Source organism: Centruroides sculpturatus, unplaced genomic scaffold (assembly GCF_000671375.1).
Source record: "Centruroides sculpturatus isolate CEXI.00-Female unplaced genomic scaffold, Cexi_2.0 scaffold1522, whole genome shotgun sequence".
Taxonomy (NCBI): Eukaryota; Metazoa; Arthropoda; class Arachnida; order Scorpiones; family Buthidae; genus Centruroides; species Centruroides sculpturatus.
In genome coordinates this window covers 79,945-95,917 of record NW_019385641.1, presented here as the reverse complement: position 1 = coordinate 95,917, position 15,973 = coordinate 79,945, and the positions used below count along the sequence as shown (strand labels likewise).

The window sequence follows — 15,973 nt, the reverse complement described above, 5'->3', positions numbered from 1 at the left end:
ATATATATATTTTTTTCTAATTACATATTTAAGTCTTGAATAAGCATATAACAGATACCAAATATCAAAAAATATGCTGTATATATAATCTTTTTTCCATGTATTACATTATGTGTTGTTCAATAATTTTCCCACTTGAGGAGAAGTACATAATACCATTTACAATTTTACAAGTGTGTAAAATAATGCCAATCTAACTTATCAAACTGCAGTTATTGAAAAAGAGAATAGTTCTAGAAAAACGTTAGTTGAATTTGCTTACATCTTGGTATATTAAAATATACATAATTATTATACTTTAAATTATTGGAATTTTCCATATTAAGGAACATCTACTAAATCTAAATTTATTCAACTTACATTTGCCAATAATTTATGGATAATGCAATAATTTTATATTATAATTTATTATACTTAAAAAGTTTGTATGCATTAGATCAAAAAGTAAAATAAAATTGCTTATATTTCTTTACTATACCTGGATAATCTTTTCTTGACTAATTTTCGTAACTGTTTAATATGATTAAACTTCAAATAATGATTATCAAATTTATAACGGTAACAATGAGTATTCTGAAAAATAATATTTCCATTTAATTAATAAAATTTATTGATAGTAAGTAGACTTAATTTCACAAAAATTAAAAACATTTTTTCAATACCCTAATTATGTTTTGAAAAGCGATTCATGTATAAACTAAACAAGAAATAATTATTATGAATTATTATAACTAACTAATAAAATTATTTACATCTATATTTAAGAACTTTTTATGCTATAGGTTATTTATTTATTATAATAATTACAGTAGAACTCCAATTATCTGAGATAATGCAGATCAATATTTTACCTGAGTTTTCAGTTATCAAAGGTAGCTTGGATAACTGAAACTCAGATAAAAGAAATGGCCACAGCCATTAGATTTAAAATTACAAATTTAAAAGATTTATATGATATCACTTTTAAACCTCTACATCTTATTGAATTTAATTATATATGAGAACAACAATTTTTACATCATTGATTATAGAGCTAATATATACTATACAATAGTTTTAAAAATACAAATGTGTATTATTGTAATTACATTTTAATATGAATAGTCTGTCTCATATTGAAGTTAAATTATAAAAGACAACAGAAACAAATCATTTTGTGATAAATGTCACCATTTTAAACTTTTTAAAGAAAGTCTTTTAGAGTTTTTTGTTTTACAGCAGTTCCTCCCTTTGCTGCCTGTTCTGCTCTCAATATTAGCCATTCACGGTTCAAGGTTAAAAGTATTACAGTATTTACACACTAAGTTCAGTCATGGAAAAGATTTTACAAATTAAATTATAAGAAAAATAGTGTGTTCACTTTCAGGTTTGCCTCAGATAATATGGAACCTTGGTTAATTAAGGCTAGAATATTCAGAGTCCTACTATATTATTAGGTAATAATAAGCAAAACAAAATACAGTAGTGACAAAAAATATATCAAGTCAAAAAAATCTTTCTATTAAAAAATGTAATTCTAATTATTAAAATATATATATATATTTTTTTCTAATTACATATTTAAGTCTTGAATAAGCATATAACAGATACCAAATATCAAAAAATATGCTGTATATATAATCTTTTTTCCATGTATTACATTATGTGTTGTTCAATAATTTTCCCACTTGAGGAGAAGTACATAATACCATTTACAATTTTACAAGTGTGTAAAATAATGCCAATCTAACTTATCAAACTGCAGTTATTGAAAAAGAGAATAGTTCTAGAAAAACGTTAGTTGAATTTGCTTACATCTTGGTATATTAAAATATACATAATTATTATACTTTAAATTATTGGAATTTTCCATATTAAGGAACATCTACTAAATCTAAATTTATTCAACTTACATTTGCCAATAATTTATGGATAATGCAATAATTTTATATTATAATTTATTATACTTAAAAAGTTTGTATGCATTAGATCAAAAAGTAAAATAAAATTGCTTATATTTCTTTACTATACCTGGATAATCTTTNCTTATAACGAAAAAAAAAAAAAAGTGATAATGGAACATTTCTGTTATAAACAAATCATTAAAGCATTTATTATTTTATGGTATTACTTTGAATTATTTTTTATTTTATTAAACCTGTGTTAATTTTAGTAATAAGCAAGTCAATAAGTGAAAATAAATAATTAAATATTATAACTTAATTATCCTGGAATATTTTTAAAAATGACAACATGTTATCTTGGCAATGTTATAATGTTTTGAAATCTGAGTACTTAGTATACTGTTTATAACAATTAATAGTATTCATATATTTAATTATATTTAAGACAATAAAATTTATATTGAAAAACAGACTTACAGGTTTCATGTGAAAAATGTGACCTACAAGATATCTTGCAGATTCATTAGGTTCATAAATATTATTTCTGATAAAACAATTTTTCAATAACTTTATTACTTCTAATGCTCTTATTCTTTTAAATGACCTTGATCTGTATTGAAACCAAATACTCTTAAGCATCTGAAATACAAATTATGTTAATAATATACAATATAAATGTTATAATAATATTGAAAATAAATTATTATAAATTTATTTTATTAAAATATATAAATAATTAACATTTATTTTATATTCAAATAAAATTACTGAGAGATTGATTGATCCTTGTATTTTGTGATACAATAATTTGCATCAAAAATAGGTATAAAAAAGAGCTTTATTTTTAAATAAATTATTTATTATAAATAATTATTTCTCCATAACTATATTATTAATATAAATAAATATGTTACAAAATATAAAATTGGATCAGATTTCTTGGTAGTGCCAAGTAAATTTGAACAATAGAATTACACTCTCACACCCTTCCAGTATAACTATCAAGGAAAACCTGATTTACTATAGAAAATGTGTTTTGTCAAACTGAAATTCCAACAACTTTTACATATATATCAGTATATAAAAGTTGTTAAAATTTTCATTTGGAAGAGTACTGTAATTTAATTTTAATACCATCATACATAGTTTTCTCTCAAAATAGCTAATTTAAATATATTAAAGAAAATTATTAAATATATAATGCAAAAATTGTATGAAAAGGTTGCCCTATATTTGTTATATTGCAATTGTACGAGAATAAAATCTGAAGTATGCATTGAAAGTTTTATAATAATGAGTTTTTAAAGATATACTTTTAAGAAAGTATGTTTGATAATAATTGATTTCAATAAATAACATTAATTAGAGTAGCAAAACTTACGAAAAATAAAGAGTAAAAAAAAATTAGAAGGAAAAATTGACAAGGTTAGAAACTTAAATAATAAAACAGTAAAGATATGAAAAAAAATGTAAGAATTTTCAATACATGTCAAAAACTATATCTATACCCAGAGGAGGATGTAATGGTGGGCCCACCGGGCACACAAAACCCCAACTTTAGTTTTTTCTAATGACACCAAGTTTGGTTTTATATGTGCAATTTTAATTAAGTACAAGTTTACAATCAGCGGTAAAATTTAAATATAATATATCATATATTACATTTAAATTTTATTGGAAATAAAACATTAAAATACATAACATTTATTTATTTATTTAAAAATATGGTTAACATTTATTTTTATTTTCCCTGTCTCTCTTTCTTTTTTTTTTTTTTTTTTAAAAAAAAGCCCAATATTTACTTCTGCGCCCAGGGCCTCAATCAACCTTAATCCGCCTGTTTACACCTTCATTTTACCATAGTTGAAGAGACACTTAAACCTTTTAATTGCTTCCATAAATGGTTATATTAAATATTCAATTCCTAAAAAGAAATTCTCACACTTGTATTCTAACAATAAAAATCTGCAAGAAAAATATGCAGTTTATTAAAACATTTTTTTGAAAACTTAAATAAATTTTTAACTAAAAAAAATCATTATAATTTGAACTTAACACAATTCAATAGGTAATATTTTCCTTGTAACAAGAAGAGAATTTATTACGACAAATCTCTTTAGATTAGATAATAATTTTGCTTAAAGAATAGTTTAACAATAAACAGTAATAATATAATAATAAAAATTTAAATGTAATTTTTTTCAAATTATTCAAATTATCAAAAAAATCAATAAAGTATATTAATAAGCCACTGAACTAAAATATTTCTAAAAAGTTAGGAAAAAAATCTGATTGATGGCTGAAATTATAAATATACTATTTTTTTAAAAATGATTTTACAAATATTAAAGACTAATTAATATTTAAATTACTGGTATTCTTTTATATATATATCACAGCATATATATATATATATATCATCATCACAGCAGATAAAGATTTAAGTGATAAAAATATGACAATATATTTATGACCAGATAAAATAAGCAAGAATATAAAGTACAGTCGACCCCCGTATAAGATCATTGATTATTCCGTTTTATATGAATTCCATGTTGTACGAGTAATTTAGATTTTACAAATACGTGTACCGGGCTGTGAACGGCTCACGTATTTGTAAAATTTAAGTGACTTGTACAACATGGAATTCATATAAAACGGAATAATCAATGATCTTATACGGGGGTCGACTGTAATAATTGTGTGGTTACTCTTATTATATATTCTTTCTTTTATTTATCAATCAAACTATAGTCTAAGAAAAGGCAACTGTAGAGAAGTTTGGAGCCAGATTTAAATTTGTGGCCTTATTCTATAGCATATAAGAAGCTCCTCTTCCTTCACCAAATAATAATGGACAACATGTATAAACTGTCTTTGAGAATAAAACAAGGTCCTTTGTAACATGAGACAAAGTCGTAGCTTATCTGTAAATCAAGTTCCAGAGAAGTTACTCTTTTACAAGATCAATGTAAAATACTATACAGATCAGTGTATTATCTCGAGTTTTTGAACACACAGCATTAATTAGAAGTATCCGATGGATACCATTATCTGCACAAAACATGAATCTTTATCAATAACTCTGGCACCAGTTAGATACGGATGGAGAACTGCAGATGAACGAGGAAGAAATATGCCATATTTGTGGTGAATTTGGTATAAATACACAAACATCAGATAGACAAACTGGATTCATAAAGATTGCAGTTTTTGGGAGAAAAAGTCAGTAACATATCTGTGACTTCTATCTAAAACTCTAATTGTAACAAACGTTTAATTAAGATTAATAGAACACAATGTTCTGTTAATCAAGCATCATTTGACATTATCCAAAACCTCGGACAATGCCGAATACAACGTAGTATTTTTTTTAAATGCATCTTACAGCTAACATAGTAGTTTTTAAAATTTCTTACGAGGAATCGAAATGACTTAGATGGTAGTTTCCATAAAAATTTTCTATGCCGTAGCATTCAAAACTCTCTGCGTCATCCAAGTTTACAGCTTACGTGTTTGTCATTACCCCGGTCATTCGTAAAACAGTTATAATTCATATCAAATGTCTGTTATGTACTTCATAAAAGAAATACTATATGACATATCTTTTTTCTCTTTAAAACCGTGAAAGTAATTTACAAATCATTGTTTAATACGCTGATTTCATAATCATTACGAAACGTTCTGATCGTAGACACTAATAAAGCTGCATAAAACAAAACGAATTTCCTTAACCTGAAAATTCAACTTTGAGGAACAAATGGCATTTTCTGCTCTATATATGATTCACCAAAGCAATTTTATTACAAATCTCGTAACAATTAAATAGTGAAACATTTAACTCCGGCAATATAATTTACTTGCCAACTTACCATAAAACTATATAAATTACACTAAAAACGAGTTTAAACTAGGTAAACCGTTGAGAGGTACTAGACAGCACGTGCGCATAAGGCGAAGTTACGTCACTAAAACTAGACTTGCACGTGCACATAAAGGCAAAGTTACGTCACTAAAACCGTACGACATTGCTCTCGTTGAAGGGTACGAAAGCAGACAACTAACGAGAAAATCCTTTAAAGATGGTTTTCGAACAAACTAGTATTTTAAGCGATAATTCTATATACAAGAAATTATTAGAATATAAAAAGAATAATGAATCCAAGTTGTGTATGCCTTCCATGTTTAAAAACGATCCCAATAGATTTGACAAATACAGGTGAGTAATAAAAAAAAGCTTGCAATTTAAAATAATTTTTTAAAAATTTTATAATAGAAATAACGTGGATATTAAATAATAATAATTTTATAAAAATGCTTTTTCGAAGTAACGAAGAGGGCAATTTTGTGTCACCTTCTTTGACCTTGAATTTGACTCGTTCCGTTTCCCGGGAAATAAGGAAATGTTTTGAAATGAATATGTTTAAGAGATTGTAATTTAAATGATAAATTTTTATCTTTTAATATATATATATATATATATATTTTTAGATTTTGATATTTTTCCTATACTAAATTGCCATCTGTTGGCTGTTTATGTAAATATTATAAATAAATATTTTTAAAATTTAAAGTTCTGAAATTGATTTGCAAAATATCTCTAGCACCGTAGGAGGATCGTATGTATGCATATATTTATATCATTACGAAGAGAAACTTGCAGCAAGTTTAGAATTAAACATTTCATTAATGGGAGCGTGGAAAAAGTTGTTTTTATTGTGGTTACTAGAGGGCGACACTGAAATGAGTTTGATTTACGAATGAGTGAATTTCAAACTAATTTCTTAATGGATAACTGGAACAGTTTTCCTCTTATTTTTGAAAAATTAGCTCAGTTATTATTATTATTATTATTTAAAATAAAGACTGCATTTTTGCAGTGAAGTATTCCCATACTGCTACAAATAGTGTTTAAACTGAAGAAAATGGTGTTTTCCTTGTTTAATCACTTGCATGATCTGCAATTACTTTGAAGAATTTAATAAAAAAGTTATTATTCTTAAAGAAGACTATTTAAACATTTCCTTTGTTGAATTTTTTCTTTTCATTTCATTTCAAGCATGGATCTTATGGTTATTTTCAGTCTTGGCTTCGTTTTATAATCCTTACTTCCATATTCAATTGCAAATCAGTTACATTCATAAATATAAACATCTTAACTGCACCCGATACATTGCAATAACACCCCTTTAATTGTCGTATATCATTGGGCTATAATTTGTTAATAATAAAATTCTTTAGTAATTAAAATATAGGAACTGTTCTACTTTCAGCACTGGAGTGAAATCGACGTTACACTATCTGGAACCTGTGACTGGTGCTCTACATGTATATATTTGGAACAGACACCCGATCCCAACAAATATTGATAATATACACTCCGTCCGGGGAATTTTCAGTCAACCTGAAGAAGAGCAAACAGATCGCTCGAAAACGTTTGTCAAGCGATATACAATATATACGCGTACAGCACTGGTCACAGGTTCCAGATAGTGTAACATCTTTAGTAATTTATAATTATTATTACCAAATTATAGCTCGATGATATACAGCAATTAAAGGGGTGTTAGTTACATTCATAGTGATTAAAAATTGAAGTAAGCACATACCATAATCCATTTTACATTTGTCTTCCATAATGAAATAAATTTTTCAAAATTTAGTTATTTAATTTATGATTGAGACTATAATAACTTGCATGATTTTTATGTTAGAAAAATGATGTAAAGAAATGTCATATTAACATTAAATTATTAATAATGTAAAACAAACAACTACTTTCGTAAATATAAAACAATTCTTTATTAAAATAGACTTGACAAAAAATATACATCTCTGCTTAGATTTTTTTAACACTTAGATGTATTGTTATCTTTCTTCATCTTAAATGATGAATTCATTTGGCATGTATCCAAAGAATTGAAATTTGGTTTTTATCTGGAATTAAACCTTGAATTTTTACAAGGATGTATAACTTAAATACTATTTCTATCTTACTGAGCCAGAAATAGTATTAAAACTATAGGACTGCTGTTAATTAAATACAGATTTGATTGATTCATTTTGATTGTTCAGAGATAGTTCCAATATAATCTCACTCCTTCACATTAAAAACTTGAATTTCTGTTATATTTCTAATTAATGATCAAATGAAGTTAAAGTTGAACAATCATTCAATTTCAAATAATCAAGTCAACAATAAAACAATCAGTATGAAATTTATGAAACTTAGCACCATTATGATGATGATAATAATAAAACAATCAAAATCAAACAATTTTTGGTTCAGTTTTTAAATTGAATGAATCTGATGATTGATGATAAAACATTATCCTTCAAAAGCATTAATACCTTGTTAAAATATATTTCTATACAAAACTAGTGAATTTCTGTTGTATTCCTGAATTGTTCAGGAGATAGACTAAAAAAATTTTTTTTTGTTTTCCTAGTTTGTTTTGTTTTTAATCTATTAATATTTTCAACCATCTCCATACTAAATTTGCTAAAACAGTATAACACACCTAAAAAAATCTCCCCCTAGACTACCTAAACACACAAGTGTATATATGATACCCCTAAGGGATCACATCATCAGCAATGACCTAGTATACATTGGATCTACCAGTAGATCTTTAAAATAGAGGTTAAGGAAAGGTCAATATGACTTGGATAAGGGAAAATTCTCCACTGCCCTGGTCACATATGCCTCTGATAAAGACATAGAGGCTTTTGTTCCATCAAGTGACGCACAGCTCGTGAAGATGAAGGAATCTGGAATATTGATGTCCTTGAAATTTTTAAAGCTGAAAGGAGGGTAACATGCATTAATTATAAAGAAGAAAAACAAATCTCATATGTTTTGCAAACAATGTACAGTACAATCCAGCACTATCTATGGAAATCCATCCAATCAACATAGCTCACCAAATTAAATCACAATGCAGCTTCATATGTCCATTGAACCAAGTAGCATTTTAATTTAAATTTAAATTTGAACATTGGCTTTAATTCATGTTCCATTTAAAGGAAAGCAGAAAACCTGAAGCAGAGCTCAGGAGGAGCCCAAAAACATTTGTTTACATTTACCTGTGAATTTTGTTGCTGGACTCCTGGTGGTTTTCTTGAGGTGTGTTACACTGTTTAATCTATTGATGATCAGCATAAATTGAGATAAATAATTGTTATTTTTAATCATTCTATCTGTTTTCCAAATATTACATTGCTATTTGTGATCATAATAGCAAAGTAGATTTTGTCACACTTTTTCATTTCTTAAGATAAATTTTATACAATAGGTAACATGTTATGAGAGGTAATAAAGATGAGAATTTTTTTGCTTGTTGCTTTTTATATTTAATTATTAAATAGTTGAATAAAATGACTTATTTGTAAATATAAGGCAATTACTTCTCATTCAAAAATTAGATTCAATTCTGTTTTGTTTGATTTCTATCTGAAAATGGATGCTAAAGTTCCTAAAAATGTTTAATCTTAAAAAATAATAAAACTCCTGAAACTGAATGAGCAATTTTTTATTTTATGTTTCGTATAATAAAAATTGGAGTCACATGTGTAATGTATTTTCAATGTTCTTCTCAGGAATGAGTTTTAAATCAGTAGGCAATGTTAGTTGGACGCTGCTGCAAATTTATTATGAGCCTTTCAGTTGATAGTTGATGGTAATATGAGTTGAGTACCAGTGACCATTTTGTTGCAACTCAATAGCATACTACTACATATTCTAGTTATGAAGAAAACAATTGGGAAAAAAATGTTTTTAACTGGTCATAAGAAATATTTAGCTAGTCAATCTATCAGCTAAAACCAAGTTTGAGGAGGATACTGAATACCGATTTATAAACCGATTTACTATAACAAAAAAAAACAAAAACCGCTTAGATATTCAGTACTGTATAAAAGAATAAAAAATTTTTTATACTGTATTCCTAAGAATCAAAATACAAAAATAAATTTTCTTGACTTGTTTTTATAACAAATTTAGTATTAGTTATTTTCATTTTTAAAGTTTTATATTAAAAATGTTTGAATATATTATTTTTTATTTATTACAAAGTTATTTATTGATAACATTAATATATACTGGTGTTGTTAATAAAATATTTTAATTTTAGTATTTGCTTGAAGACACCTGTTAATGGAAAAATACTTTTTGATTTTTCAAAAAACCTTATTGATGAAGAAGTTTTAAAATTGCTTTTACAGTTGGTAAGGCAGTTTATTCAGTTTTAAGATCATTAAACATAATTATGATATTGTATTTTTATATATTCTTATTATTATTTGATTAATTACCTTCATCAATTATAATAATGTAAAATTTTAATATTTATATTCATTGATAACATTTATTTATTTATTTATTTACATGCATTTATTTATTAGATTACTAGTATCTACACATTATGAGGATAGATTTTAAAAATTTTCTTTACATGTTGAAATAGTTAAAAGCATAACTTTTTATTTTCATTTAAAATGTATTTGGTTAAATACATTTTAAATAATAAGGTTAAATTCTTGTTACTATTTTATTAATAATTAATAGAATACAGTTTATAGATTAAATTCAGATCAAGTCAAATTTATAGCAATTTTTAAATTTTAAATGATATCAAAGCCTTGACTTTTAAACTTTAGAATTAAAAACTAGTCCTCAATCTTCATTTCAAAGTTCTTTTACACAGTTTCATAAATAATCACTTCTGCTGGGCATCTTGTCTCTTTAAAGATATACAAAATCATACTGAAGCAAAGTTATAAGATAACAGAATCATCAAGCTTCAAAATAAGGAATCCAAAGCTGATTGTATGACATTGTGTTTTGTCAAATTTATTTACAGGTGTGACAATAAGCTAAAAAAGAAAGTATCTAACAACATATTAATGCTTATACAAGTGACAAATCCATTATAAACAATAAACAAACAAATCAGCAATGCATCTTGTCAAATATAATGGTAATTTGGAAATATAAAAATATAAGTAAGCGTTTGTGAATGCCTTATCCAATCAGAGTACAGGTCTGAAGTTAAGAGTAGAACAGAAATTAAATGTGAAAGTATATTTCTTAGATATTTGTAAAGAGAAAAGGAATTGCTTATAGATCAAGCATAAACAGGAAGAATGCATTTGGGCTCACTTAAATTTTACTGATTTCAAAGATTTCATTTAATATAAGCATACCATACAATCTTTAAATCCTTAATAGAAAATGTTGAAAGTAATATCAGACTTTGAAGCACTAAAGCTATGTTTACACAGTTGCTTTTTCTAGCTGCACGAGCAATTGCAACCAGCTCACTGTTCCTATTGTTTGGTAAACCCCTTCAAACTATATGTGAAAGCAACCAGAATTGACCACAAACTAGTTTGTTTTCTTTGTACCAGTTCTTTCAGATGCCATCCAATGAGAAATGTCAAATCAAATGACATGGAAAGAAGTGGTCTGGAATACTACTTTAGTAGCTTGTTTCATTGAAATAATTGAGTAATGTGATTCTTTATGGACTGTCAGTTCTATAGAGTATTGTCAAAGATGTAAAAAATAAGATTTGGAGAGAAATTAGCAAAAATTTAGAGATTGAGAGTAAGTTATATGTTTAAAAAATTGTTTGCTTTGCTTCAGATACTGTTTTGATGTGGACTGTGGTCACACATGATGTGTACAATTGTGAAAACACTATCAAGTTTTGCAACATGCAACAACAATGGTTGCAGTTTCCAGCATGTCTAGAAAGAGAAACCATTTAAACACAGCTTAAGCAAAGAATTGAAAATTTCTTTTAAAAATAAGATGGCTTGGACATAGAATTGGAAAAGTTTGAATGGTTAGATATGAAAAAAAGAAAGATTGACTGAGAGAAAGATTTTAAAAAATAACGGGCATATACCGTATACAGAATTGAAGAAAATACTTTTAAAAGAAATTAGAGAATACTGTAGGGAAAATAATTCTTGTTAACAGGAATTGAACCATTACTGATCTTGTAAGAAAAGAAAAGAAAAAAAGAGATGATCCAATACATGAATCCAGTGCCGGCCCGAGGCAAGTTTTAGGATGGAGCGAAATCCTATTATGGCGCCTCTGTTCGTTGCCCCTAATTTATACCCTTTAATTTTCTTTATCACTGAAGCGTCCCCTAGGACTTAGCGCCTGGAGCGGCTGCTCCGTTTGCCCTATGGTAGGGCCGGCTCTACATGAATCTTCCTCAACAGATGGTGAGGATAGAAGTTAAACCTAAACCTATTGTATACCAAATGCATATATAAATGTAATATGAAGAAAAGAAAAGATAGTATAGTAGAGCATAGGTTATTCAAAATAATCAGTGGGAGAATTTCAGATAATAAATTTTTTCAGATAATTGATCAAACTTGGTAGGGAAAAAATAAAAGATAAATGCCTTGAATAAAGCAAAATACTAAATTTATTTCTAGTATAATAGTAAAAACGATTAAGACAGAAATTTAATACATATGAATGATAAATAGCATTAAAAATTATCTAATTTATTAAAAACAAACACTAGTCTCATTGTAATCTACAATATACTGATGAAAATTTAAATTCAAAATAAAAAATATATATTAGTAAAATTAATATTAAATAAAATACAGTAGTCATATATAAATTATTTATTACAGTTCTCTTTAAAGAAGTTACTTATTTTGCTTTGTTTACATAGTTTTTTTTTTTTTTTTTTTTAACTCTCATGCCCATAAGCAAGTGTGGGATTTAATCCCATGCTTGCTTGTGGTTATGAGAGTTGAAAAGTCTCTTTCAAGTTTCATTTTGAACCATTTCAACACTGTTTCTAATGCATCAAATGATTCAATGTAAGCACAGCAAAGCATTTTATATATTTGAAACTTATGACTCATTAATCATGCTTTTTTATTTGCATTAATAAATAAAACCTAACATTAGTGTTGATAATGAGATAGTTTGATAGCCTAGAGATGATCACCAACAATCGTTATTATATAAATACTTTGTAGTACTTATCTGGACTTAATATTCTTTGAAGTCAAGTTCAGTTAATCAGTTTTGTGAGTAATTGATGCTCTACTGCATGGGGGCCAACAAGTCGATAGCAAAGCCAATTTTGGTTGCTCGCTCACGATGTCTTGACTTAATGTGTTACACTTGTAACCAGTGGTGATATTCAGCGGGTTCGCACAGGTTTGGCTGAACCCGTTGTTAACATTTTCAAAGTTTTCCGAACCTTGTTAAACACATGTAACATTTCTCAGTGGTTTTGTTTCTTTTAAAAAAATATATTAAAATATACGTATTATACTCTGTAACACTACTAAACTAGAGCCTTCCGATGCACCATTTGAGTGAAAAAAAAATTGTTAAGGAAAAATTTTCTGTTAGTGTGTGGCTGTCCGCCATTTTGTATATACATAGTTATAGTATTTAGATTTAAGATTCTTTGTTCTTTTCCTTCCTTCTTCTTTCTACTAATGACCATTTCCGGTCACCCGATCAGGAGCGGGAATTTCGTGGGTCCTGATTGGTGGCTTACCGACGTGAACAGGGCGCGGCTCTGCTCGTGGGGTACACAAGGTGAACAAAGGGGTAAGAAGGATACTTTTTGCCTGGACGACGAGGAGAAAGGGTTAAGAAAATATCGTCGGGACATTAAGTCAGGCTTAAGACAAAGAACCTGCCCAATGTGCGAAGTTTAGCGTAGTCCAAAGAGAAGAGAATAGGACTAGTGACTTGATTGATGAGAGATAGTAGTCTACGGAAACTAAGTGCCAAATTTCATACTAGGAATGTTTAATATACCAAAGTCGGCCGAGAAAACCCCCGCAATTATCGGAAACCACCACCAGGACCTCCTGTGCTAACTACCGGTAGACCTTTTTCTTTCCTTCCTTCCTTTTCCTCTTATTAGTATAGTGTTAGATTAAGTTAGATGTAAGTTAATTATAAGTTAGTGATTAGAACCTATATCGCGATAATTAAAAATTGTAAGATTCCGGACGAGAGTAGAGACCTGTTGTATATCTGTGTATTTGTCTTTGACGGGCATCTCTGTGTTACCTGTTAATCCCTGTTGTAATAAATTATTGTTTAATTGATATTCGTTGGAACGATTTGTCTCGTACATCTTTAATTTTCACAAGTGAACCCTTTGTTAAATATTTCGAATATCACCACTGCTTGTAACCGAATACAACGCGTGAACATAACATGCAAATGCAACTGTAGTGATATCGGACCCCCACATCCTCTCTCAGATGCAGTTTTGTCAGTCCATGTGCAATCCATTTGCGTACAGTTGTAAAAGGGGAATAAGAGATGTAGACAAAGAGTCATAAAACCAAAAAAAGAAAGGCGGTTAGAAGGACAGAGAGAGTAGATCAGGACACAGTAGAGAGAGGAAGGGTGAAGTGGTGATTTCGAAAGTGACAACGTTGAATTTCAATTTTTTTCCTGTTTAAAATGCAAGTACCTTTTCTTCATGTTTTAAATTAAATTGTGGCTTTTCTTACCTATCTAAACATAGTATGTATTTCACATCTCCCCCTTGCCACTTAGACTATGCCTAAGACAACAAGTTGATCACGACACATTTCTAAGATAAAAAGTAGATCTTATGTACACAAAGTTGGCCACCCCTGCTCTACTGTACTACATTCTATGAATAAGTTAGAAAGATGAAGAAAGAGATGCATTTATAATCCAGAATTTCTTTGGTTTTATTTCATGTGATGATGTTTTGTTGATTAATGTTATTAATGTATATTAACTCTCATAAAGCAAGATTTCATTGTTTAAAACGTAAAAAAGAATATTTTATATTTTATAATATAATTAACTTAAAAATGAACTTAGCAATAAATTTATTTATCTGGCAAATAAATTCATAGCTTGATGTTAAAAACTTTAGTTATTTTCTTTAAATAAGAAATTTGCAAATTTACTTATATCTTGATAGATTACACTATATAATAATTGCATATATAAAAATGCTCAAATATAATTTTCAGAATTATTGTGAAATATACAAAAAAAATTTAATAGTTTAATAAATGCAAAACTTCAATTTTTCTTTTTTAGGCTAAAGATCGTAAAGTTGAAGAAGCAAGAGATGCTATGTTTTCTGGAGAAAAGATCAACTTTACTGAAAATCGTGCTGTTTTACATATAGCTCTTCGTAATAGAAAAAATTCACCAATAAATGTTAATGGAAGTGACGTAAGAAAAATAGTTGATATAATTTTATAAATTATTACATATTTATTAAATAAAATAACATTTGCTTAGAATAAAATACTTAGAATGTTCTATATATTTTTTTATTTATTTAAGAGCACACATCTGATTAACAAACATTTTTAGAATTATTATTAATACTGTATTTGAAAATATTGTTATTTTAATATTTACTGTTATGTGCTATTAATAAATCATTTGTTTTATTTAATGATATATTTACATTAATTTATACATATTATTATATGTATAGGGTTACCATAATAGTTGAAGACAAAATACAGACAGATTAGCATTAAAAGTACTTATATAGCAAGACAAAATAAAAGGAATTTATTCATATTTTTCAATCTAAGAAATGTAGGCATATATAATATAAAGTTTCAATTTACACTTTCCTTTGGGATACAGAATGCAATTTTAAATATAAGAAAACTATTTTACCACTTAGATAAAAGTACTATTGAATTAAAAAATCATTATAATGAATGTTTGTGTACATATATTCTAAGCAACAGAGCCATTACATTTCGGGACATACCAATTTTCAACGCTGACTCAGCGCTGATCTCAACATTCGTCAAAATTCGTTCCTTTTTTCAACATTGAGGTAGCGCTGTTGTCAGCGCTGACTCAACACACTCAGCACTCAACAGATATGTTGACTGCTACTTTCCAATGAATTGTGGGTAATTGGTAAGACATTTGAATGGAATCCATCTTGCTGAGAATGGAATTATGGGAACTAAGCACTTCGTACTCGAGTTGGAACGTCGTTGCTGACGTCAATTTGTTGACTTCAACACTCAACACTCGCGTTGAAAATTGGAATGTCCCG

General features: G+C 27.4%; 2 protein-coding genes across 3 annotated transcripts in view; one reads left to right on the top strand and one right to left on the bottom strand.

Moving 5' to 3' along the window:
• Window positions 1–5,872, bottom strand: part of LOC111640823 (hemK methyltransferase family member 1-like) — a 20,367-nt gene extending 14,495 nt beyond the window's left edge. The window contains exons 1-3 of one of the 2 annotated variants that reach the window (XM_023386885.1): window positions 5,303–5,872; window positions 2,361–2,522; window positions 479–573 (exon numbers count right to left, since the gene is read on the bottom strand). In XM_023386885.1, the coding sequence (XP_023242653.1) occupies window positions 479–573; window positions 2,361–2,522; window positions 5,303–5,359 (314 nt within the window). In that variant the 5' untranslated portion in view covers window positions 5,360–5,872. The remainder of the gene's footprint in view (window positions 1–478; window positions 574–2,360; window positions 2,523–5,302) is intronic. The other variant, XM_023386886.1, reaches the window with a different exon arrangement.
• Window positions 5,871–15,973, top strand: part of LOC111640819 (glucose-6-phosphate isomerase-like) — a 53,889-nt gene continuing 43,786 nt past the window's right edge. Inside the window, exons 1-3 of the mRNA XM_023386882.1 lie at window positions 5,871–6,102; window positions 10,016–10,109; window positions 14,980–15,117. Coding sequence (XP_023242650.1) covers window positions 5,966–6,102; window positions 10,016–10,109; window positions 14,980–15,117 — 369 coding nt within the window. The 5' untranslated portion in view covers window positions 5,871–5,965. The remainder of the gene's footprint in view (window positions 6,103–10,015; window positions 10,110–14,979; window positions 15,118–15,973) is intronic.